The sequence below is a fragment of the Lingula anatina genome, chromosome 2 (assembly GCF_051362555.1).
Source record: "Lingula anatina isolate TDL-2025a chromosome 2, LinAna3.0, whole genome shotgun sequence".
NCBI lineage: Eukaryota > Metazoa > Brachiopoda > Lingulata > Lingulida > Lingulidae > Lingula > Lingula anatina.
The window spans coordinates 13165642-13192820 of record NC_141768.1 but is presented as its reverse complement, the minus strand read 5'-3'; the positions used below and the strand labels follow the sequence as shown (position 1 = coordinate 13192820).

The window sequence follows — 27179 nt, the reverse complement described above, 5'->3', positions numbered from 1 at the left end:
CACCCCTCTGTAACATGCAGTGAGTCGAAAGTGGCTTAAACATCGTAATGCGCATCTTCTGACATGCATCAAAACGGTTCTAAGTCGATTTAAGTCGATTTAAGCCCACTTCACAAGCCCTATTGTAAATGCAGCCTAGTATTGATTATTCTAATCTCATTCACATCGTCACAATTAGCAGCTTCCTGTTTGCCAGCCTCTGGGAAACCGAACTATAGCTATAATGAGAATGAATAATTAATCAGCACTGACGTCAAACGAAAACCCTTTGACGCCATGTTGCATCTGATTTCTGCCATCATTTGACAAAAAACGCCAACAGAAGGACGAAAACGGCTGAGGAAGAACAAGAACAAGGGATACCACTCCAAGAAAGCGACCTATAGGCGACATAATACGCAACGAACGGGTATTTACATCATTTTCTCATCGTGTACTTTATATATTTGAAAATATCGACAGGTATTATGCCGTTATTTTGCGTTCATTGTCTAACAGATGGAAAATTTATGGCATTTATTGTGAGCTCACTTTGATACATTGATGCATTAAATCTTTTTCATCGTGAATCCGTTGCGAATGTATTAAGTATAAGAACAAGATACATGATGTTTCTCTATCACTTGTTTCTGTAAAATGTAAGTTGGTTAATGGGCGTCAAAGACAGGTTGGTATCATGGCATTTCCCTATCGTAATATTTCATTTCGGCGGGATGATTCTTTCAGGATTCCAATCACATTTTTATTTCGGATCTCTCTATGTTCAACACACAAGCAACAGCACGTAACGCTTAGTAAGGTAGTCATTTATGCTTAATCAGCACATGTAATTACACGGTAATAGGTTACAATTGACTATATAAAAGATAGAAAATACACATAAAACTAGATTGGATTTCCGGGGAGGTAATAGATAAGGTAGCCCGATATATATAGCACAGTACATGTATATAATATTCAGCCGTTTCTAAAACATGTCCCATTTGCTCATTAGGTGGAAAGAAGAAAAATCGATTATCATGCGGCTTTCGACGTATATGCTCTTTGCCGTCATGGCAACCATCCTGACTTTCTCCCACGCTTCTTATTACGAAGACAACGACGCTCTGTTCCGAGAAATGCTGGCCGAAATGGAAGAAAATGAAAGAGAAAAACAGTATGGAGTTGATGGCAGCTACGATCCTTACGCAGCCTTCGAAGACGGAGACAAATACGACGATAGTTATGGCCCATTCGCTGAGGCCAACCTTAACCCGACAGTGTTGTACAACCCAGGGATTGAGAAACCTGACAGCAATGATGAGTTAGCCGGAGACGACCCGCGCAGCGCTGATATACGTGATCAAGAAAAAGAAAACCAGAATATGCTTTGGGGATATCAATACGTTTCAGGTAAGATTTTTTATTTGGCTTACCGATTTTACCATAGAAAAATATGTTTCTTTCTTGTGTATTCTTAATTTTAATTAAAAATTTTAATTTAAAAATGCTGAATCAAAATTTACAAACTGCACACGGATATTGAAAACTATCAGATTTAAGAATAAACTACATACAACTGACTTACATTTTACGGGGAATCAAAACGTTAAAATAGATACTTTTCATCTCGGCAATAAGATAATATATAGAAAGCAAACTTTCCCAGGACTGAATACCGTCAAGCATTACTAAGACTTAGGTTTTTTTTTAATTGTTTCCATTATTTTTTAAAGGTGGTGCGGGAGAGGGAAAACAGCACTTGGTGGGTAACATTGATAACTCGATGAAACAGGAAGTAAAGACAGACGCAGCTTTACCTGCATATTGCAACCCCCCAAACCCATGCCCCAAAGGAAAGACAGGTATGCTACGTTTATATCCGTAATTCACAAATTCTTAGAGAAACGAGTCCATCAGATTATGATCTATTATCGCGATTTAACAAAAAGATATCTGATAATCATGATACTAAAACATCCAAACCACAGAATAAAAATGGGATTTAAATCCATACCTCTTTCTCTCTCTGCCATTGGCAAAGCTTTTCATTGTAAAAAATTATACTTATTTAAAAATATTTTGGATGTTTTAGTATCATGATAAAAGAAAATAAATAGTGAATTGTTTGCAGCTGCAAAGGACAACTGCCAAGAAAACATTCCCGATACAGCCGCGTTTAACCAGCGTTATAACAACTGGCAACAAAAGAGCGGGGCATGCAAATGCGACAACGAGCACATGTTTAACTGCCCGGACGGCGCCACCGTCAGCAGCAAGAAGGCTTATGGTGATGACTATGGCAGTGACGAGCTGGACAACTTGGTAAAATCCTTGTTGGGTGAGAATACAAAGACAAGGGACGAGGAGGTAAAGGAGGATTGTGCATTGCATTCCTAACCTTTCCACCCTGAGATTTGGAGGCTTAGGCTCACTTTCCGCAGTTAGTTTTGATCAAACAACTGTGGAAATTGAGTCTACATGATAAACCTTTGGAAATCAGGGTGTGCCTTTCGTGCTTCGTTGGTTGTTTGCGCTTAATTCTGTTATAATTTTGCATCTGTGTCGACACAAAAGACAACACTCAGAGCAATAAAATATCTTTCACAATTTTTATCAAGTGATGACCGAAGCAATTTTCAAAACTGCACATTAAGAAAGCTGCACATTTTAAAAGAAAGCACATCTTAAAAGAAAGTCCATGATATAATTCCTTAATTATTCAAATAAAAATATATATACATGCATTTTGCATTAGCTTGAAACTGAGGTAAGCTAGAATACACTGAGTGTTTTGTCTTACTTTTGTCTTTTATTCTATTTTCCAACAGAATCTTGAATAACTGGCATAATGTGTATGGCCCGCATAATGTTAACTGTTTCGTTGTTGGATGTCTAATCTGTATTATTGTACAGTTTGTAGTTTGTAACGCAGCGAAATCTGTGTTGGGTAGGTCTAGTCTTGGTGTTTTCTGTATGGCGCATCCCCAGGATTCCATGTTGTCTATTGTAGAGGGTACAAAATTTGCTTTATCAAGGCTAATTTAGTGAAATGAGCATGCGTAGGTTCATGGTCGGTGAGAATGTCGGTGCTAAGGATTTTCATTATATACCATGGCATTACTCTGTGTTTTAGGGTCTGGTGGGAATTTATAAGCAACACCATTACACGATTTCCAGCAGCAGCTGGTTAAAAGTGGTCGTTAGGGATCAACGCATAAACAGACTCTTAAACTTGGGGGAGGGGGGGGGGGGGTCGGGCAAAAAATGTTCTAGTTTAGAAAGCGGCCACTCCAGTTTTTCGTCTACAGTGAGCCAACTATATTGCCTTTTTTTTTAAATTGATATTAATGTGTGCGCATGAAAGAGACGATAAAAACCTTAAAACCATTTTACTTGCAGAATCATGTCTGACATCAACGCAGATACCGATAAGATGATCATTTTTGTACCAAACCTTGTTTAGCGTCCTATGGTTGTAAATTAAGTCAGCAGAACTGCTGAGTCAGCCAAATTTTTATTGTATCACTTAGATAAACATACGGGCACATCGGGCTGTATTCTAGTAGGTACACCACTTTAAGGCCGGTGATAGGGTTAAATACGCTTAAAATCATGTTTATGAGTTTTTTGTGTGTTTATATTAATCAAAAAAGTATCTAACGTTGGATGTAATAATTTTAATGAATTTGCATCGCAAAATGCGTCTTTTGATGAGTTTTTCAACCGGCACGCGCCCCAGTCAGGCTGACAACTAAGCCACGCCTCTGTTACTAAGGGCCGTTGCCATGAGGGGGTCGGAGCACAGTTAATGAGTTATAAGCCGATTACGTGTGCGGTAATAGGTCATAAGTCTTACATCAGCCAAGAAGTTATAATGAGAAGCCTTCTCATTATAACTTCTTGCATCAGCTTAGCAGCGAAGAAGTCTAGCTAGTACACTATGGGGAAGAGAAAAGTTCGTGTTAAAAGTCCCTTTCCAGGGGAAAGAAGGAAAATTTTGAGAGTAAGGCCTATGCGTGGCGGTTGGGGAAAACCGGCCCTATTTGTTCAGTCGGATGACTGATTTCTGTATACATAATAAATGGGTGAAAGAGTTAATCGAAACGTCTAAATTAATTGACAAATGAAAGAAAAATCGATAAATACATAAATAAAAAAAGCTAAAAAAGGATACTTTTAGCCTAGCCTTTAATTTTTGCGATATATATCGTCGAGCGTATCTGCGACACGTTACGAAACCGGAAATGATTGTTGGTCGCCGTTTGCAAAAGGTAAATCTAATGTTGACAAAATAAAATTTTATTCTCCAAGATATGATATCATGGAGCTTGAGAGACACGCGAAAAATTGTGATTTGAATGGCCAAACAAGAGAAATCCAAGCAAAGGTTGACAGCATGATTAAAACAATAAAAATAAAAACGCATGTTAGCGGCTTTGCATTTTGCGATATTTGGAGAAAAACCATTTCAAAATCACTGATCAAGCGGGAAGAAAGAGTTCAAGTGTCCAAAAATGAAAATGACAAAAAGACCCCGAGAATAGTCAAGGCTAGCAGGTAAAAAGCAAATAGGGTCTAAGTGTCATGTGTGTAAAAATAAAATATTTATTCAAAAGCCTTCTCTCAGCCACTTTTACCGCTGAATCTTGTGCAGCTGAGCGTCTCCCCTTTATCTTAGCTGGCATTTTGAGCGAGACCGCTCTGAAGTAATCACTGGATTTTTCCGTTGATCTGACGACTACCAAGTGCCGTGCAAAATAATCCTGCAGCGTTACCCGTCAAAAAACTCGTATCAACACAAGTGACGGACACTTCCTCTCGACACAGTTTTATCTGATCACTTTGCCGATAACAAAGAAGGAATCTCTCAGGTAAAATTACTCGATTGCCGAGGGAGAGCCATTGAAACGTTCAAATGCAACTTCACACCTCTTAATTGCGGCTAAACGTAATCGCCTTTGTTAGCGCTTCCTTCTACATATCCTTGACACCCTACGGGGCATCACTAGGCTAGGGCCCTCTCCAGAGCTGTCAATCAAAATGGCGGCACGCTTACATGCCTAACGAGTGGTCGGAAAATGTAACAAAAGCACGATTTTCTGCCCCTTCAAAGCACCCAAACAAAATATTTTTAGATGACAATAAGCAATGGTTCCATCTGATCGTATAACCGATAACAGGTAAAATTGCCAGCTAAGCATTTGACTAATAAGCCCTGTTAACCAACCTGTGAACGTTTTTGGCTGTTTTAACAGCTTTCTATATTGACGAGATAAGTGAATCGCTGCCAAGTATATCTCACTATCTGAGCAACCTATCGTTACAAAAGTTGCACCTATTGTTGTTAGGAATGTGGACTACAGCATGATATCAGGGGTTGAAAAGGAAATTGTTTGTTTGAAAGTTATTGCCTTTTGAAGTGAATAACCCATTGAAATATGGGCTGATTTAACGTAAAAGATGATAAAATCAGAAGTAAATAGTTTAAGACAATTCCCTGGTACCACGCTGTAGTGCTTTCACCCAGCTTTATGAGGCCTTTTGAATCACTTGAATAGCTGTCTTGGTTATAGAGAAAATCCCAATACCGAAAACGGCATTTTCCCCTCAAATTGGCGCCAGAGCGTCATCCGTTGGACACTGTACTTAATCCCCGTCTTTAATTGGCCTTTTGGGAAGTATGTTTTAATTTTTTATAAAAACTTATAAGCCCAGGGCTTTGTTTCTATGACTTTGGTCCTTTTACTATCACCGGCCTTAAGCACACGCCCGCTTTTCTGTTTCAGAGCAACCCGTTCAGCCAGGGCTCAAAGCGTGACTCACTGGTTCCCAAAAAGCATCTGCACAAGAGAGTAAGTATATATTGACCCCAAATCTGGTACATATATGGTAATTTTGTAAAATCTCAATCGCGGGATTTATGCTTTAGGCAATGCAAACTTGATTACTTTCTTTGGAAGATGTGCATTTTATGCAAGAAGAAATTTTTATGAATGGAGGTTTAAAATTACATGCACCCAGTTGAAAAATTGTACATGCATTTGTAGTTAAATTCCTAAACCTTTAAAAAACAAAAACAGCAATAAAATGTCAATCACATCAGTACATTCAAGTTCAAATAATGTTCAATTATTTTTGCCAATACAAATAATTAGCTTTTTTTATTTTTTGCGTTCAGCTTTTTTTTTTTTGGTTCTATTAGAACCTTGAAATTTACATCGTTTTGCCATTAATAAGCACAGTTTGAAAAATTGATATCTTAATGTTTTTGATGTTATATTCAGGAGGCTGAGAAAGTAATGAAAGACCCCATCAAGTTGCCAAACCCCAATATGATTTTAACTGACAACAGTAACCTGAGAATTGTAGCCAAGAAATCGCCTCCATTATATTAATTGATATAGAAAGATGAAGGTGAAATTTGTCAAATGTTGTTATGTTATATCTATCTTTATGGAAAATCTACTTAATTGATGTTAAAATGGAGCAAACAGTAAATGACCATTTGACAACGTTAATTACAAGATCCTTCTCTATGATCCTTTGAGATCCTACAGCAAGTTACAAAAAGTAAATTTTCAAAAATGCATTTGATTTTTCATGTTGACATATCTATGTAATTTCAACAAACTGAAAAGGAATTCATCTAACGTTGAACAGTAGATAACAGTGACAGTTTTGAACAATGTTTACAACATAATAAAACATTCCCTGTAAAGAAAATAAAAGAATGGTTTATATGGTTTTTAGAAGCAGTGGGCTCTGATTATGAGTTACTTCTTCTTCATTCAGATATAAATGATCAAATAATAAGCAAACAGCAAAACAGCACAGCAAACGCAGTTAACAGGCTGTAAAGATCATCTGATTGATTTTTAACTTGACCTTCCATCTTTATCAAATCAGTGACCTAAATAGGCCATTGATCAAGCAAAACCTCTCATCAAATTTGCAGTTAAACAAAATTATATGGTTTGGCAGTTAGAGAATGAAGGAGAATGTATTAGACACGATTAACCAGTATATATGCAGATACTTGAAGTTTGTATATGAAATGTAAACCTTTAAAAATACTCAAGCAATAAAGTATAGGCTGCTTGTAAAGAAAACTTGAATGACTTTAGCAGTTTAATTTTTCACCTGATTAATACATATTTGTCCCAATAAATTTCAACTTTATGGATAGTTTTTGGCACATTTATAACTGTTGTGACTAAAGTTGTACAGTAAGATTTTTGTCAGAATGAACTTGAAGTCAGTAATATCTCTATAAGAAATGTTCTCTGAAGGTGAGTAACTGTTGGGGTTGTTGTTTTAAATATTTCTTTATCTGTGTAGCATATATGAGTATGTTGGAAAAAAACACTTGACAAAACACCCCATTTTATTACTATTCTGTGCACATAATCTAGTTTGGGCACATTGTATTATTGAATCATAAGTGTTTATTTATTTTCTACTGACTTGTACCAACCAACCCACCCTTGATGTGGAGTTGTCATTTATCTAACTGGAGCTTTATCACTATGACAGAAGTGTGCTGGGTAAAATACTGCTAAGTCAATTCAAATAGGACAGTGTTTTTCCTTTTTCATTAATCGTTTTTGGTATTCTAAAATTGTTCTCAATGACAAGAACTCACCTTATTTTTTGGAACTTAACTTTAGATTTACCACTTTTAAGTATTATTAGAAATTTAGTTATTATAATTATTAGTAATTTTGTTTGAATATAGTGATTAAATATTGTAAGCAAGGAATCAAATAATAAAATGTTTTGTCTGAATATAATGATTCATTATTGTAAACTGATAACATTAGCCCAATAAATTCGTATAATCCATGATAATAGATCAATGTGCCAAATGCAGAACAAATTTTTTTCTTCAGTCATTCACTTTCTGATATCATCTTAGAAACTAAGTAAACACTATAGCATTTCCAGAAAAGGAAGGGCAGTGGTTCTGTTTATTAGATACGAAGTGATTAATACTTTTCAAATTTTCTTGCTGCTACACTGTGGGTTATCTTGCCTTCCTTAAGTTCATTCAAAAACCTGTCACTTTTTTTGACTCTAGGAACAATCTTGGGATTAATATATGACTCATTGTTCCAGAGATCGAGTATTGTGATATCTTTGATAATTATGAACATTTATATCTGTAGTATGGAAAAGAAACACTGAATTATATTTTCAAAATGGCATTATGATTAAGTAATTCAATTTCTTCATTTTTAGAAACAGCTGTCTTGTAAAATTTAATTATTGTATTTTTGATGATTCAAAAATAAAGTGGAAATATTAATATTGCATCTGGTTTTCTGTCTTCCCATTCATTCATTTATGACAAAAATATACAATAAAATAATTTTATTTCAATTTATTTAGATACATATACAAGCAATGGACAACCTATTTCTTAAAGCATTTATGATATCATTTTAAAGAAAATGCATTTACTTTCATATGGGAATTAGAACAATAGAGAAAATGATTGGAAACCAAAAATATTTTAAGTTGTGAGCATTTGAAAATAAACCAGTGCTTGATGTCAAACTTTGGATCACACTGAAATACACAAGGAATCTGAATCATTACTGAAAAACTGATCATCTTATTAAAATTCTTATCATTCAGAAGATACTTAATGCAGCTTAATGCAGTCTTTATATCACAGAATTAATCTTTATCTTCTTACATTTGAAAACCAAGGCTGATTTCACAACAGGTTCTTATAGGTCCAACCCATATTCACTTAAAGAAGATACCAGAACGTTCAATACAAACACATCATTAAATGATCTCTTATTGGCTCATGCGTCAATAAATCTCATTTCTTTATTTTTTATTATCTACTTATTGCACAACAGTATCCAGTATATAGCATTACCATAGTGCTGCCATTAAAATATCATTTTACCTTGTTAATGAATTGACAGATTTCAATTGACTGCGATAAATTACTCAGAAAAACACCAAGAGGTAGTTATTACTTTCACTTCATTAGCCCCACAACTTTAATCCAAAAATCCTGCTGCCATGTTCTTTGTGATAAGACTACAAGCCCAAAATTATCACTTACTGTTACATATGCAGTCAAATCTTTGCCACTAAACCCAACCAAATGGCAATCAGTTTCAAACAGCACATAACGAAATACCAAAGGGCATTGTGTCATACTTCCCAAAAAACAATATTTGAACATGTTTTTTCCATTTTCTTTCTGTGCAATGTATAACCCTTGGTCATTTCCTCCAGTCATTTTTAAAAATATTTATGCTTAACAGTTATGTGTCAACAAGCCCAGTCTTATTTCTTCACAACACTTTGTTCTGCACTGATACTTGATGAACTTTGGTTGGGACAGAGTTTCGCTCACACAGCATCGCTCACACAGCATCTACACGGTATGGCGCAGATCTATCTCGAATCTGGTGGCCACTAAGACCTGGACAGAAGTTTCCTTTATTTTCATGGAAAAGACCGATGGACTTCAGTCATCTACATTGAATTTCATCATGAACTCAAAATCTTTGTAGCTGACTCTTCCATCTCCATCCCTATCAATTTCCCTAGAATACATCAAATTTCATCAAATAAGCACTATCTGAACATGTAAAGGTTTTTAAAAAGTAGTACCAGTACACTAATATCTCGATATATTTATAAACTGTAAGTTGAATTTTAGGGTATGTACATATTGATATTTCACAATAAATACAATGTAAACAACTAACGTAAATATAATTAATTCCATTTTACCACCAAAACAGTGGTTATCGCAATGATCCTGGGATCTGTGCTTGCCATCAAACTACATTGACCTTCATAGATGGCTGTACCTCTGTAATCATCTCTAAAGAGATAATTAAAAAATACCAAACTTTTTAGAAAAAAAAATAATAAATAAATAAATAAACTTTGAATGTCAAAATGGATTCATTAACCACTGTCTGGTACATATGGGAAAATCATTGGAAAATCCATTTTTTACCAGAATGAACAGTTGTTATTGGGTAGGCCACAGAACAGCATAAAATTGCACAAAAATAATATATCATTGACCATAGTAATTCAAACAATCACATTAATTCAAAAGTATCCCAAATTATTGTCAAATTAGCAAACTATCACCAAAGAGTATATTACAGCTCACTTCCACATTCCCTCATACTTGAGTCAATACATCTAAATAGTAAATCACATGAATTTTCTCATCATGGTACCTATCAAAGTGGGACAAAACAGTACAACTGGTATGAAAAATAATAATCATAAAATAAGTTCAGTATATGTGCACTTAACTTACCTGAATGCAGCATGTATTATGTGGTCAGGGATATGTGGCGCCACCTGTGAGAAGGCCCTTTTTAAATCTGTCAGACTGAGAAAGCCATGGCCTTTTTAATAACAAAAAAAAGGGTAAATAGCCACATGATTATTAACTAACATAACCTGATTATTAATTGCATAATGCCCGAAATGATCAGACCTTGACAACTGAAACATAAAACCAAAGCAATTTCCATGTTTAACAAGTCTGTGGTAAAAAGCCAAGTACATGTATATCTTAACCAAATTCTCATAAAAATTCCTTTCTATGCTTCAAGCATTTTTATTTTGATATGAAATGTCATTTAACAGAATGGCAACTTTACCTCCGCCATGTTTGTCTGTCTGTCCGTTTGTTTGTCATCAACATAACTCAAAAAGTTATGGACTGATTTTGATGAAATTTTCAGGGTAGGTGGGAAATGGGTTAACTTAGAAGTGATTAGTTTTTGGTGATTATCCCGATCAATAATCAATCAATAATCAATAATAATCAAAAATCGCTGCCTTGGTGGAGGTCTGCGCTCTCGGAGTGCTTTTCTAGTTCTATGCAATTTATTCATAAAAAAAGAGTGCTTCTTTTTAAATACTAATATTGTAAAAAAATTCCCACATCATTCAACCAGAAGAGAATATATAACAATGCCAATGTTGTTGAGAAGGGGGAAGTAATTTTCATAATTTTCAAAAATATATATTATACAGCAATATATATATATATTATTTGCATTTACATAATTTACTAGTAAAGGAAGCCAAAATGAACAAAGGAAGTTTGAAAGAACCAAAAATCCTGCAAACTGTCCCTTTACTTTTAGGAAAGTTACTTACAATGAAAATCCATTGCCATAAATATGCTTCTGATTTCTTCATCATCATCTTTGGCTGACATTTTGTTGGACATTACCTCCATGAAACTGTCCAGGGACATCACTGAAGAGTGTGAACACACCATGAAAAGTAACAACATAATTTAAAATATATCTTAATGAACAACACAAGGAACAAATGCAAGGCACAGGAATTTTAGATGAAATTTTTCAACAAGAATAAGGGGCTACAATAAATACAAACTGAGCACTACACAGAGTTAAGTTACCATTGCAACCCAACTACCAGATGTGGCACCAAATGATCCAGAATTCACCATAGATCGGATTGCGCTACTGGTTTTCAAGGTGTGTATCAGTACGCACTTTGAAGTATCAGATGCCACTTCCTTTTGCCTGCTATGTGATGTGATAGCCATGATTCTGCACAGGGTTGGAAAGTGGTGCATTTCTTCAAAATTCATGTGCTACAGACAGGCTACTGCTATTTTCCCTGTTTTATGTAATAAATTGAACAATACCATGATTTTTTAACATAAAGTTCAGGTTTGAACATAGTCAATGATGTTATGTAAATAACTAGGTGCAATCTAATTCTGTCAGCAGAAAATATCTTGTTAGAGGTTAAATAAAGTTTTCATGGCTACTGGGATGGATGGGTTTGATGGAGCAAGCATGTATGATGACACTCGTTGCCATATTGTTGTATTCTTACGATTCCTACTTGATGAAAACAAGGCGTGATACCCAGATGACAGGTAGAGCTCGTGGTCATCGTACAAAATTTTTCACAGCTGGGTATGATACTGTGAAATGCATACTGATACACAAACATACAAACCAGAAGAGCAATCCGATCTACCAGTGAATTCTGGATGCTTTGGTGCCGCATCTGGTAGTTGGATAGGCCTGATCTCCATTGTAACATGGTTAAGATAATGGTGCTTGCAAGCAAGTGATAAAAATGCAACAAATTAAAAGAAGTATATACAAATACATGTATATAACCAAAATATATATACTCATAATTGCAGCACAAAGTTTTAGTTTAAGTTACATATGAAGTCAAATCTTTACCACTAATTTAAAACAGACCAAATGCCACCATATAGTTTCAATTAACATAACCAATGAAATACCAAAGGTATCGTTTCATATTTTCCAAAATTTATATTTCAACAGATATTTTCTACTGTCATTCTATGGTATATATAACCCTCTACCATTTTCGCCAAACCTGATTTGAATGATTATTATTAGCCTATTGTGTACAGCACTAATGGGTCATACATCATATGAAGTCATTTGGTGGATTTTTACAAACTGGAGAGACAGATCATATATATATATATCCCAACCAGAATATACATAAAGAAAAAAAAAACATTCTTACCCAATTCTTCCTCTTCGGCTTGTCCTCTAAAAAACATTTTGTCCACTTCATACTGTAATGATTGAAATATATATATTGTTATTTAATTCGAATATGCTGACTAAGAGTTTAAAAAACCAGCCAGAAGGCTGCAGCTCCTCCTACACACTTGCAATCCTGATCATTTCAACTTTCAAAATCTACTTTCCTGAAAAACCTGGCTACTTCTAAGGTATGTGACATAACAATTTATATACACTTCATTGCTTCCAATAGCCTCCAACTATGTCCCAGCATAGTTATCTAAATGTTACTATGATTTTATAAAAACCTGAATCCATCTGTATTATCAGTGCTAAAATATATATGGCTCTACTTTTGAATTTTCTTAAAGGTGTCCAATCTGAGATAGTCCCACCAAATCAATTTCTCCTCAAGAAAAAAAAAACATTACTCTCTATAGCATACATCTCCAACAAGTAATTTCTTCTTCAGTCATGAAATAATTTACCTCCAATATTTCAATGTCTAACAGAGCATCTTCATCTGGGAATGGGCTAGGCTATCCAGGTGAATAGCCTCAATGATTAGGAAAGGGTGAGGGCGCAAGTACATCTCCTGAATAAGGGCTATATTCACCTGGATAGCCTCATTCCATTACAGACTGCGATTGACAGAATGAGATGCATAACAAATTCATTACAATTTCAGTGCATTATCAACTGCGAATAATTTGAGGTTTCAGGCATCTTTCAAGGGGTCTTGTCGCTGTCTACGTACACGTTCTATTTTCGCGAAATATATTTAAACTGAAGGTTAAAACACAAGGTCAACGACAGTCCAAATTATTTCTCCGTGTTTTACCTTAGAGGGTTTGTATCCAAAGAGTGAAACCGTTGCAACTTTCAAGTCTTCTCTTGAGAGATACCCTTTATGTCCAGCATCGCTTTCGTGGAAAACCTAGAATGAAATAAAAATTAATAAAAATTTCAAATCTATCATATCCATCACCATCGCGACTGTAAAAGTTTGAAAATGGACTTAAGTACTGGTGTTTAATCATGAAATTACTCATTCAAAATAGGTAGCAAATTTTATAATGTCCTCAGTATATACCAAGCTAATAACGTGTTTTTCTGTCTCTTTGAGTGGTCTAGGGAAATAACTTTGCTTCTGGGATAGAAAATAAGACCGAAGTACTGAGGTCATCGCGTTTACATCTCAGGAAATAATCGCAAAAAATCCCCCCTCCTTATATTCATCCTGCCCTATGGAATTCCGCCGGGGGTATCCCAGTTCACGCGTATGCTATTGGTGATGTAGCGCACGTGACTGAAAAAACGTTATTTCATTGGAAGAACGCTCGAAAGTAGGTCATTATCATATTTCAATATGGCTGCATTGTGATTACTGATCTGCATTTCGTCTTTGTTTTTAATTATTTTATCGTTCTGTATTCACCATGTCTGCTCCATCCACACGTACAACTAGACTAAGTCTCCGAAGGTCAAAGAGAAAGCTACGAAGGCGGTCTTCGTCCCCGTTACAGGGAGAAACAGGTATGAAATTCACAATGTTTTGTTATGTCGGCGCGCCATGAAGGCATCATGTATTGATCAGTTTGCTCTTAGGATAGGGCATTATGTGTTTCAAAAGATGTTAAACCTGTACACCCATTTGTAGAAGCCTTTGTTTTACATGATATTTAAGAATATCAAACACTTGTGAAATTATTCTCCAGCTTGCTGGTAACCTTCATCTACGTAGTAGATGTCTTTCCTCAATGTAAATTGCGAAACGACTCCATTGTTGGATGGATGGGAAGATTTGACCCAAATTGGCGTGATTCATGTTTTGAGTCTTTTCCCAGCTACTTTTCTCTTAAATTGTCTGTAGTCTGAAAAAACTAAATGGTAAATTGGGCGCAACTTTTTCCACAAAGTGGGGACAATGATAAGCCAAAGATTCACAACTTATGTTAAACGGTCTATATTGTTCCGCAGTAAAATAGTCTGTCACACTCCATTTCTTGTACTCCAGCATGCAAGATTTTTTTAAAATGATGCTAATTAAACAAAACTCTGTACTATAATGTCAACTCCACATGGTAAGGGGTTTTGAGAACAATTGTGTCTAGTTTTAAGATGCATATATGAAGCAAGAGTAAATACTTTGAAACTTAGTAAATCATAGGAAATAGTTCCCGTTTTCAACACGAAATAAATAAAATCTGCATGCAAGAAAAATAAGGAGAGGGTCAGAGATCATAGGAAATAGTTCCCGTTTTCAACACGAAATAAATAAAATCTGCATGCAAAAAAAAAAAAAGGAGAGGGTCAGAGAAATAACCTTTCTTACAGCAGAAAGGGGCTTTTAAACTGCATGTTATTAAATTTCTGGTCATAAACTTTGCCTACTTATTTCTCCCCAGCCTATAAAGCATAACACAAATATATGTGCAAATATATTTTTCCAGGAAATAATGAAGTATGTGGTATTACTTTAAGTTAACCTATTTGAAACAATATGGTGGCTTTTGTTTGGAATGATATGCATCTTTAATAAGTAGTTGCAATCTTTAAATAAATATTTTGAAATTTTGCTGTATTTTTTGGATGTAGGATTGACTCGGTAAAATAATTAGAACATGTGTCTTAGGACTTCACTTGGTTTTATCCTCATTATATTTTTAGTACAGGCTTTTAAAAAGCATTTGTCATACTGATTCATACACCTATTGTACTGCTAACAATATATGTATAGAACTTCAAAACACTTAAATGAAAATCGACCTGAGTACTGGTATATTGCTGTTTGTGTTGATAGTATTGTTGATTTAGAAAGGGTTCATGCAGTACACCAATGTGCTTACTAACCTTATCTTTTCGTCAGTATTCACTGACTAAGTTTTTTTTTTTTGACAGCTTATTAGTTTTTGACACTGCACTATTAAGAAAAATATGAAAGTAAGCAACTTGCCAATATGTTATTGATAGTTTCTTGTATGCATGTTTTGTACAGAAATTAATAAAATGTACTCACTTAAAAATAATAATAATTTTTTGTTTTAAAACCAATTGTGCTTTGTATCATAAAAGATCTTTTACTCAGATAGTAAACTTAAATTATTAAACACTTTTATTTTACTTAAATAATAAATTTATTAAAAGAATCAATTTTGATATAAAAAAAGGGGCGGGGGGGGGGGCTTAAAAAACTAGACTTCATTAGCAAATTGCTGTCTTGTTTAAAAAGAGCATGAGTTTGGACTTCTTTATAATCCAGGAAATAAGAGAGTGTAGACAGGTCTACCTGGGTTGTTTTATATACATAGTACTTCCTGATGCAGTCTTACATGCTTACCTTTATTGGCTACATGATTGCAGATCTTTTGGCCTTATTTTTTATCCAATTTCAGCTAACAGTAATATGCAGCAGTTTTTTGTAACAAATCGTGTCAGCCAAGTTAACTTTTTTTTCTATCCCTTTTTGATGTGATCAGTAAAGAGAAAACTCGTAATTCTTGAAATTTGGTAATTAATTTCAAGATGTTCATTGATGTTTTTGAAGTGATAAATGTGTTCAATAATGATGTTCCTCGTTTTACCAATGTTGGCTATCAGTAATTTTGAAAATCAAGTTCTCTGTGGTGCAAAAAAGAAGCTCATGAGGAAACTAAGTGTGTACAATGAATTTTTGATTAAAGCAATCAGTGTATTGAAGTGGCTTATCAGTTGTGTGTTTGGGACAGCTCAGGTGGTTACTCCATTATCATAATGGGGTTTTTACTGGCCATCTTGACTGGTGTGGGCTTGTTAGGTCAGGGTGTGATAATAGGGATACATAATAACTCCCCATTTTCTGCTGGGTTGACACTGATATCAGGTTATGATAATGACCTCACACACATCTAACAAGTACAGTCTACAATCAAAGCTTGTTGGTTAATTTGAACTGAAAGAGGTGAACGTTTACACTGATCAGAATGAAGACGTGCCTAATGCTGCATGCATTCAGTACCTGGAAACTAGTTTAGTGGAATCAATAGCTCAAAAGCCTCAATGCACCACATTTATCCTTAGACTGCAAAAGCCTCAATGCACCACATTTATCCTTAGACTGCCTCTGGACTGCTTCATGAACAATTAAAAATGTGATCTCTTGATGAGCTTTAAGATTGTTAATTTGCACTGGGTCTTATCTTCTGTAACAGACAGTAATTATGAATGTTTAAATTATGTCCAGACACCAATACATTTAATGCTGAAACCAGACTGTCTACATTTTGGCTCTATTACACAAATGGATGGAGAAGATTGAAATCAGTCTCTGTAGACTGCTTTTTGTAACCCGGAAATAGATAAGCTGTTGTTTAATGTATTTGAACACTGTTCTCACATTTATGAAATAAACCTATTTTAAAGGTCAGTAGCCCCATGGGATCAACTGTTATGTATTTTTCTACTGGGAAAGGTACTGAAATATGTTATCCTCAATTGGATGAGGTTAGATTTATTTCCAGGTGTATTATTAATATCATAATGTATATATATATATATATTAAAAAGAATTTAAAGGATTTTAAAAGATCCCAGTTTTGAATTGAAAGTGACTAATAAAGTAGAACCATTTAAAGTCCACAAGTAATTGTTCTGATGTTTATAGATTTGTTTACAAGTTGCACTACTGGTTCTTTCTGGATTATTTGGTGCATTTATAATAATAATAATAATAATTATTATTATTATTATTGATATTTAACTCTGTCCTCACCAACTTTTAGAGTATTGTTATTCTGCTTACTTTGCTTGTTAGTTATCATATTTGCTGCTGCACCTGGTGAAAAGTTAGTTCTCATGGATCACTGTTATTATTCCAGCAAACGCAAATCTTGTGAGGTCATCAAGTTGTGAACCAGGCCCAAGCATAGTCACACATGGTTACCACTTGAGACGCAAGGCATCTACAAATGAAACTAATGACCAGTCCCTAACTACAAATGCTTTACCAGCCAAAAGAGCCAGACGAGGACAGACTACTTATGCCACTGGTACAAGAAGTAAGTCTATCAAGGGACATTTGACTCAGATAATTGAATTATAGATGTCTTTTCGAAGTAACAAAACTGTTAAAAGCTGAAAAGGCAAAGGATATATCAAGCAAATCACAAATGTATGATCATTATTTTATTTTATTGTATGTTGCAGCATTGTATATTTGTTGTAAATCTGTGAAATGTTTGCAGAATGTAGTGAGGGAGAAGACTTGTATGCTGAACAACATTTGTTATTAAATAAATTCTCTCAACTTTTTTAGATTCAGTGGCTGCCAGATATTTGCAACAAGAACTGCCAGATGAAGTTTTACTAAAGATCTTCTCCTATTTGCTTGAATTTGATCTGTGCAGTGTGGCACAAGTTTGTAAAAGGTTTCACACTATTGCCAATGACCAAGAACTTTGGAAAAACTTGTATCAAGAAGTTTATGAGTACCAATCTCCATTGTTCAATCCTGAATTAGGAGTTTTCAAATTTGTGGAACCACAGGATTCGGACCATGCCAACCCTTGGAAAGAAAGCTTCAAACAACTGGTAAGAGACTTAGTATCCATTTTTTGAGGTTCTTCTAATTATAACATACTGTATCTTTATGTTAGAAAGTGCGGACCACAATTTGTGAAAGGACACCCAGAAGTTGAAACCCTAAGAGATTAATATGAACATAATTGCATTATTAAAAGAAATCATTGGTGAGCATCAAGCGCGCATGCGCGCACACACACACACACACACACACACACAGAGATATATGTCTGCAGGGGGCTGCAGGTGATCTTTTGATCTTTCTTTTAACACAAATGAAAGTGCTTTCTGTCTTTGTAATGTATGGATCTGTACTCTGCTCCTTTTCTTCAATAATTTACAGTAACCCTTATTAAATTACTCTAAGAAAATACTAGAACATTTGTTTACAGTGAATCTTGGCATGCTTTTGTGATTATCATAATTGTATTTTAATTTAGTTCTGGGACATAATTATCAGATGACAGAAAAAAATTGTTTTTTTTTTATCTTTCAGTATCATGGTGTCCATGTCAGGCCTGGCTTTCATGAACAGTATGAGGATAATCCAAAAAGATACCAGGGTAGAAACATGGTGGTAAGTTGAAACATTTGATGAAGTTATTTCTTTCACTATTTAATATGAATCCAGTTATCAGAGCCAGCTAGAAATTTGAGCATTGGCAGCATATTATTTATGAGTTCTGATAGAAGGATTAAGATAGGGGCTGTGATATTTTTTTAAAATGGATACTGATGGATTATGTGGACCAATGTGTCTAAGGGCTCATTGGCATAAAATTAAGTTTATGAAAAGGAAAAAAATAGAATAAAATGTGCACAAGCTGTTAACATGAAACCTGCATTATTGTAAAAAGTGCAGTATGGAAACTGCTCATGCTTTGCTATAATTGAAATATGTAAATAATAATGATAAAAATATTCAGCAATAGCTCCATTCATTTTAATGAATTCTTTTTGTTTATTTGTTTATGTATTTGTTTTTTAAAAATCTTACCTCCTGTAGCAGAAGTTTTGGCTGAAACAAAATAAACTGGAACAGCCAAAATTTATATATATTAAAAAATAATCTTTCATACATTGTATTTGAATATAATTATTTGTGGTTGTTTTTGTTTTATTATTTAGTTCTGTGACACAATTGACCAAGCATATAGCTATGTTGATTCTGAAGAAATGGAACATCCTTTAGTCTTTGTGCACTCTGGAATATACCAAGGGGAATATTTAGTCATTGACATGAACATAAGCATGATTGGTGCAGGTTAGTGGAATTAATAAGAATACAAAATTAAAGGTTATCAAGTTATGCAGAATTTTAATTGTGGCATCTATTACAATTAAACAGTTAATTTATCTATATAATTTAGACAACATGTTGTTTTTAATATTTTTTGGCTATATCTGCAGTTGACTATTTGAAGGGAAAATGTGCTAGCGTGCATTAAGACTTTTTTATGTTCTCTTTAGCACCTGGCAATGTAATTGATCACGTTATCATAGAAAGACAGAGTGAATCTACAGTTACATTTATGGAAGGAGCAAATACAGCATATTTTGGTCATATGACTGTTAAGGTTTGTATTTCTCTCACCAATTTAAAATTTGACATTGTGCAAAACATTTATCTTGCACATTTTTGTACTTTGAAGGGAAGTAAACTTAAAGTTATTTGCCATAATTGCAGTTTTTCAAGTTACCATATGGTATATTCCTGTTGACTGTTAATGCCAAAAACTTAATAATTGATATTGGATTAACTTTTTGTAAAGCAATGTTTAATCTTAATCTAAAAGAGTAAATTTAATTTAAATTTGTATTTCCAGTTCTCTCCAGACCTGACCTGTACAGTCCCCCACCACAAGCATTATGCCTTAGAGGTGTCCTCTAACTGTTCTCCCATCATAGATCACTGTGTGATCAGGAGCTCTTCTGCAGGTTAGTCACACTTCTCATGCAAAGTATTTCTGTATTTTTTCAGTGAAGAGCTAGCTCAGCATCAACTGTCTATTTTAAAATTTGGAATAATTTTTTTTCACAATAGAAGACCTTTCCTGAATTATTCTAGAAAGATGATATTCATGGGTGCTTGATTTGAGAAATCTGCTAAACACAAGCGACATTTGCCTAGCCTAATGCATTGTCTAGAAGTGCTGCATTCTTTAACAATTAGTTTTCTTTTCCAGTTGGTGCTGCTGTGTGTGTGGTTGGAACCAATGCAGACCCTACAATCAAGCACTGTGACATCAGTGACTGTGAAAATGTTGGCCTTTATGTCACTGATGCAGCACAGGTAAGGTAGTGCTCCCAGGCAAACAGTTTGATAGTTGCTAACCGTTTCGACTGTAGGCCTTTATATGTATTTAGTTTTTGTCAGCACAAGATTGATGTTAGACAATAAATGTACAATTTCACAGATATATTGATATTAAAGTGGTTTGTAAATGTAAATTCCTATTATCAATAATTGTTTATAGAGAGCGCTTGAGTGGACATGAAAACTGATTAAGTAAAATTACACATTAAATTTTTTTTTAATCTATCAGGGCACATATGAAGACAATGAGATAAGTCGAAATGCACTGGCTGGTATATGGGTAAAAAATCATGCCAACCCAATAATGAGACGTAATCACATCCACCATGGGAGGGATGTTGGAATCTTTACCTTTGACAATGGCAATGTATGTTTATTTATTTAAAAGCTTTAACTAATATTTGGATTGTTATTTGATAGTATTAATTGTGTCTTTATCCAAATGTGGTGTCAATTTTTTTTTTTTTTTTTCAAATTAACTTCTGAAATTTGAGTTAAATATATTTGCAAGCACTGTCCTTCTGTACTTTTACCATGCTTAGATATTATATGGATGAAGTCGTGGATGCCATACATATGCCTGCTTATAGCAATGTGTTGATTTTCTTAGGGTTACTTCGAAGCTTGTGACATTCATGATAACAGAATAGCAGGGTTTGAGGTGAAAGCAGGTGCTAATCCAACTGTAGTCAAGTGTGAAATCCACCATGGGCAGACTGGAGGAATATATGTCCATGAAAATGGGAGAGGACAGTTTATAGAAAACAAAATCCACTCCAACAACTTTGCTGGTGTGTGGGTCACATCAAATAGTGATCCTACAATAAGGTAACTGTCTTTGGCAACAATGCTGAGATTTAATGTTAAAGTTTGCTTTTTTGCCAAATCTTCATTTTTACTTTTACAAGGCAAATTACATTGAAATTGTTAATCTTGGTGTATAATCTGAAGCACACTAATTGTTTATTTTTTTCCAGGAAAAATGAAATTTACAATGGTCACCAAGGAGGTGTTTATATATTTGGAGAAGGGCGAGGTCTAATTGAAGGAAACAATATTTATGGTACGTTAAAATTTGGATTTTGTCTAATGTGATCATAATTTTGCACTAGAACAAGATAATGCTGGAGGGTAAAGTGTACATCATATGCAAGGTTTACTTGTTAGTGATTGCAGCATTATTTGGTTTAGTATCTTATGAGATGTATTCACACGATAAAATTGTTCCATAGCATTTTCTTTGACATCATCAGTTGACTTGTTGTCAGAAGGTTTCCAACCCAGCAGAAATAGAGTAAAGTAAATTGACATCAGATCTGGGTATCACATCATGTATGTTACTTTTTTAGGTAACGCTTTGGCTGGAATCCAAATTCGGACAAATAGCAACCCAATAGTACGTCACAATAAGATTCACCATGGGCAACATGGGGGAATTTATGTGGTAAGTCTAATTGCCAAGATTTATAGACATGATGTCAGAAAATAATTTTGTAGTAGTTGTGTTACCATTTTAAAAATATATATATAAAGAGTAATTTCAGAAAAATGAAGCATTTACAAAATTAGGTGATAAATGAAGTAAATGACTCAGGCTGTTGAATATTTATAGATTTCATCTCTCTAATCTGTTATCATTTTCTTCAAGCATGAAAAGGGACAAGGTTTGATAGAAGAAAATGAAGTTTATTCAAACACACTAGCAGGAGTGTGGGTGACCACAGGAAGCACACCTATACTAAGAAGAAACAGAATACACAGTGGAAAACAGGTATGGGAACTATTTGTCATTAGCATTTTACCTGCATTGAATGCTATATCCATTATTTGTTAGTTTAGATAATATCAAATATATACATATGGGGGTTCTTTTGCATAAACTAATATTCCTAGTTTAGTGCAATTTATTAGGCAGTTTTGACCGATATTAAAGTTCCATTTGTTGCAGTCATGAAAGGCTATTTGATTTGTTAAGATTTATTGTTGTTATTAAAGTGTACCCTAAGTATGTTATGAAGTTTTGATGATGGGGAAAAAGAATGAGAGTTAAAAAGAAAAAAAAAGTTTATACATAATCTGCTCCAAATGCTCAGTAACTTCTTATCCTGTGACTAAAATTATATTATATATTTTCTCAGGTTGGTGTTTATTTTTATGACAATGGCCATGGGACATTAGAAGAAAACGACATCTTTAATCATCTATATTCTGGAGTCCAGATAAGGTAACTGAATATCTTTTCAATAGTTTGCACAATTTCTTTTAAGGATGATTAAGTTCCATAGCAATGTTATACTATAATTATAACCTATTTACTGTAGTTGAAATAGAAGACTTTGGATATGAATGGTCAATATGTGTAGCAAACAGGGGTTACGTGGTTGTTTTTGGCCAAGATGAGATGTACTTGTTTCTTTTCTATTCAATACTAAAAAATGTTTATAATCAAGTATGATGTTTCTATCCTGCTTCCAGGACTGGTAGCAACCCACTCATCAAGAAAAACAAGATATGGGGTGGCCAGAATGGTGGCATTCTTGTCTATAATAATGGCCTCGGGGTAATAGAACAAAATGAAATTTTTGACAATGCAATGGCAGGTGTGTGGATCAAGACAGACAGTAACCCCACTCTGAGGAAGAACAAGATCCATGATGGCAGAGATGGTGGGATATGCATTTTCAATGGAGGAAAGGGTATGCTATTGTTACATATTTATTGGTTTAATCCATTGCTGGGTTTTAAGAGCATGATTGCTCTGTCACTGTACTACACTTTGTTGGAAGGAGAACAAGAGTGTTTCTGATGGTCAGATATAACACATTGAAATGCCTTATCCACTTTTACTGCCAGTAGGAATGTTATAACCTTTACTTGGATAAATGACCACTACATTATGTTGTCCCTTGTTGTATGCTTTCACAATAATGATAACTTTAATACATATATCACTTTGTATTAGGTATTCTGGAAGAAAATGACATCTTCCGCAATGCTCAAGCAGGAGTGCTGATCAGTACCCAGAGCCACCCCATTTTGAGGAAAAATAGGATATTCGGCGGAAGAGCAGCTGGAGTGGAAATCACTAATGGTGCAACAGCAACTCTAGAGTTCAACAAAATATTTGACAACAAGTTTGGAGGGTTGTGCTTAGCAAGTGGAGTTCATCCTTCAACTAAAGGTTTGTTAAACTTTAGGCAATAGGTTATTATTAGTACATTTTGGAACAGTGGTGACATTGTACAAGTTGACAGCTGTACAAGTGAAAATGTTTAAGGGCATTATCTTGTTATGAATCTCAGTTAAGTTTTGCATATTTTTGTAGACAAACTCTTGGGCACGGCCATCAACAGTATCCGCTTAAGGTGTTCTGGAATGTATCAATTGGGGTGACAGTGTATTATCTGACACTTGCGTCTGTCTGTCTCTCTTTGAGTAAAACATTTGACATTTTCTTTAATTTTTTGTTCCAGAAAACAAAATATTTGGCAATCACAATATGGTAGAAAAAGCTGTAGCCACCGGCCAGTGCCTTTACAAAATCTCCAGTTGCACCAGCTTTCCCATGCATGATTTCTACAGGTAAGTATAGAGGCATAGTTGTAAAGTACAGGGCAAAATTAGTAATATAAAAAAGTGTATGTTAATAATGCATACTAGTAAACAATCAGCAATTTTCAAGAAAATTAAGGAATTAAAAATTGAAGTCTAATAGCAGTAACAAACAAGCTGTCAGATTGTTCGCGTTCTCGGAGAGCTGGTAACACAATTTTATTGCATAAGGAAAATGATCTGAAAAAAATTCATCTTCCTGTTTTACTTTGTTACAGGTGTAGGACATGTAACACCACAGACCGGAATGCTATATGTGTGAACTGTATTAAGTCTTGCCATGCTGGTCATGAAGTGGAATTTATTAGACACGACAGGTACATTTGTATGGATTTTTCATTGCATATATTAAATCACTGTCAGAAAGCACAAAGCTTCTCATTTAATATAGAAATTGCATAAAAATTGAAGTCATCATTATTTCTTGCACAGTGCATTTTTACATATTTATTGGTCAAAATATTTTTGAATGTTTGAAAGTAAATTTTATTTCCAGCGGAATATTTTTCTTTCTTTGTGTGTTTCTCAAGCACTGTCGAATCAATTGGTTAGTTGCACCAGATACTTCACTAATAAGACATCAGTATATCCAGTGTGTGTTCATTTGGACATATCTTGCTTTATAAACTTAGGTTTTTCTGCGACTGTGGAGCAGGGACACTGAACAACTCGTGTACATTGCAAGGAGAGCCCACACAGGACACTGACACTTTATATGACTCTGCTGCACCGTCTGAGACACATACATTGATGGTGAATTAACAAGAGATGTCCATAATGCATAACGCCAACTGCCTTTGGAGAATTTTCCGAAAGGGTGGGAGATACCATCGCTTGTGTGCAACAAGGTCTAATCAAACATGATTATTGCAATAAAGAGGATGAGAAAGAACTGGAAACAGATTGATAGAGGATTTTGGCAGTGGGGTGTTGGGATTATTGTTGTGCAATCAAGATTTTACTTTTACAAGTCAACAGAAAATATACATTTACACACACATTCACCAGATATATACATACAAACACAACTTTATATATAAATATGAATATTTGTGTATACTGCCAAGATGAGAGTGCTATAAAGAATCAAACGAAGTCTCCTCTTTTACAGGAGATTTTGAAGGCCCCTGTTTGGTAAAGTTTGATGAAATGCTGTTTGCAGTTCACAGGGTCTGGTGTGAATATTGTACAAATGTGCCAGTAGCTGTAGGTTGTTGCACTCACAAAGTGTGATTGGAGTGAAATGTTTTGGTGCTAGTCCAAGAGTATTTATGTTATATCTGTGTGTTGTGTGTAAGATTGCCTTTTACTGTGAAAGGAGATCTTAAAAGAAAAGAAAAAATAAATTAAAAATTAGGGTGAAAGTTGCCTTAAAACTAGTGAAAATTTTAAGGAATATTATTATGCACTTTTTTGTGCAACGATATGTTATAATTCACTTTAATGAAATAATACATGCACATTTACAATGCTGAATGTGGAATTGACATGTTGATAAATGCATTATTGGTTTAATCAATTCCCGGCTATAGACTGTTTAGTCTATTCATCTGGAATTACCATTGTATTAGTTGAATCATGCTAATATAAGTTTTCAAGGGACTTGTCATTGTTATTGTATAACATCTATTTACAGTATAATATCACTGTTGTTACCATTTTATATCAGTGCAATGACCAAGTCACTTATTAAAATCCACCTCAGAATACATAGGTTATTAAAAATAATGAATAATACTTCATTATTTCTAACAGAAGCAAGAACTACCAACTGCTGAACAAGGAGTTATAACATCCCAGAAAATGAGTTTTAATATGTTTTCAAGTGCACTGTACTTGTATTTCATTCATTGTTGCAATTAATGTTGCAGCTTGGATATATAGCAATCGCATTGAAGAGGTTGCAGTTTTTTTAAAGTGACATGTAGTATCCTTTTCAAAAAGGTTACATGAATGGTAGTTCTGGAATACTTGACCTTAGCAGTAGAATCGGTTTCTTTCCCACAAATTTAAGGATTTGATTTCTTTCCCTTGCACAGAAAAAACAGTATTGGGATTTTTCATTTTCATTCTTGTATAAAACCCAGATCCAATAGTTTGTTGTATTGAATATGTTATGTCTTCCACCACAATACCCCCCCCCCCCCCCCCCACCTTCTACCCTTCTATAATAATATGCACACGTAAAGATTGGCTTTGTAGCTGTGTACATTGTAACTGAACAAATTATTTTTCTGTTCCATTTTTCTAACTAGTCACTTTGACATAGGATTGGCACTCTCCTTTCGATTTATAGATATTTTTACTGTGATTGATTCTACCTTAAAACATGGCTTTCTTTGGATATTTTAGTGTAGATGGAGAAAAGGGAAAATCTTTCAAACATCACAACCCACCTTAAAAACCCACTTAAGAGTGGAGCTGACTCGCAGACAAATTTTATTGAAATGGGTTTAATTTATTAGATGATATTACATGTTATTTGTGAGAGAGTATTTTATGTACGTGGTTGTGTTGAAAGAGTTGATGCCTTGCTGTTCAACACCAAGAGTTTTCTATTTTAAAATGGATCAGAACTAAAGGGGTTCTTGTACTAATAAAAGGGTCCCCATTTGTACTCTCTTAAAGGTAAAGGGGAGTTGCTTGCATTGCTACTGCTGTCTTCTTGCCTTGACGTTCTTGGGTGTTTAACAGTTTAATGATGTGGTTGTTTTTGTTTTGTTATTGAGTATAACGTGGTACTGCAGCTCTGTACAGCTGTAGAATAGCTTTTGACTTTACAATAATATACTGAATCCACATATATTAAACTTCTGTTCATGAGTAATATTCAATTTATTTCCACTCAAGTAGATTGACAATGACTGGGAAGTTCAATATGTTTACAATGCTTATTTGCCTCTTTTCACTTCTGTACAGCTTTTCCCCCATGTAATATGTAGCAGTGTAAATACATGTAGCAGTCATCACAACTGCATATTTGACAGAAGATACTTATTCACAGTATTGAACATGTAAAGGAAGCAGCTACAAATAAAAATATGAATGGATATTGACTTATTTTTTGCATTTTGGAGTCTAGCTTTGCCAAATTGTGTGTTCACCCTCAAGTGGAAGCAAATGACATCTTGGGTAAATGAAAACTTGTCGAG

The 27179-nt window shown here is 34.5% G+C and overlaps 3 protein-coding genes across 6 annotated transcripts; 2 read left to right on the top strand and 1 right to left on the bottom strand.

Moving 5' to 3' along the window:
• Positions 1-238: 238 nt before the first annotated feature.
• On the top strand, positions 239-8292 carry LOC106155571 (neuroendocrine protein 7B2). 3 transcript variants are annotated; one of them, XM_013530464.3, is made up of 6 exons: positions 239-409; positions 995-1392; positions 1716-1844; positions 2114-2304; positions 5769-5834; positions 6267-8292. In XM_013530464.3, the coding sequence occupies exons 2-6, from the start codon at positions 1020-1022 to the stop codon at positions 6375-6377; spliced, it is 870 nt and encodes a 289-aa protein (XP_013385918.1). In that variant the 5' UTR covers positions 239-409; positions 995-1019; the 3' UTR covers positions 6378-8292. The 3 variants fall into 3 exon arrangements, with proteins under 3 accessions (XP_013385918.1, XP_013385919.1, XP_013385917.1); XM_013530465.3 differs by having other exon boundaries at positions 240-409; positions 2114-2320; XM_013530463.3 differs by having other exon boundaries at positions 241-409; positions 2114-2349.
• Positions 8293-8337: 45 nt separating this feature from the next.
• LOC106155617 (EF-hand calcium-binding domain-containing protein 11) lies at positions 8338-13839 on the bottom strand. Of its 2 annotated transcripts, XM_087003505.1 has the most exons (7): positions 13633-13839; positions 13381-13476; positions 12538-12589; positions 11146-11247; positions 10292-10382; positions 9745-9838; positions 8338-9554 (listed from the first exon to the last, which is right to left on the bottom strand). In XM_087003505.1, exons 1-7 carry the CDS (start codon positions 13723-13725, stop codon positions 9546-9548), a joined length of 537 nt encoding a protein of 178 aa, XP_086859631.1. In that variant the 5' UTR covers positions 13726-13839; the 3' UTR covers positions 8338-9545. The 2 variants fall into 2 exon arrangements, with proteins under 2 accessions (XP_086859631.1, XP_013385975.1); XM_013530521.2 differs by lacking the exon at positions 9745-9838 and having other exon boundaries at positions 13633-13834.
• Positions 13840-13883: 44 nt separating this feature from the next.
• LOC106155614 (F-box only protein 11) lies at positions 13884-27077 on the top strand. The gene is made up of 19 exons (XM_013530518.3): positions 13884-14075; positions 17396-17575; positions 17833-18107; positions 18595-18675; positions 19227-19362; positions 19569-19675; positions 19925-20036; positions 20285-20391; positions 20645-20782; positions 21026-21243; positions 21393-21478; positions 21765-21859; positions 22064-22186; positions 22554-22639; positions 22891-23111; positions 23378-23596; positions 23889-23997; positions 24246-24344; positions 24660-27077. The coding sequence occupies exons 1-19, from the start codon at positions 13979-13981 to the stop codon at positions 24787-24789; spliced, it is 2619 nt and encodes an 872-aa protein (XP_013385972.2). The 5' UTR covers positions 13884-13978; the 3' UTR covers positions 24790-27077.
• The last annotated feature ends 102 nt before the right edge of the window (positions 27078-27179 follow it).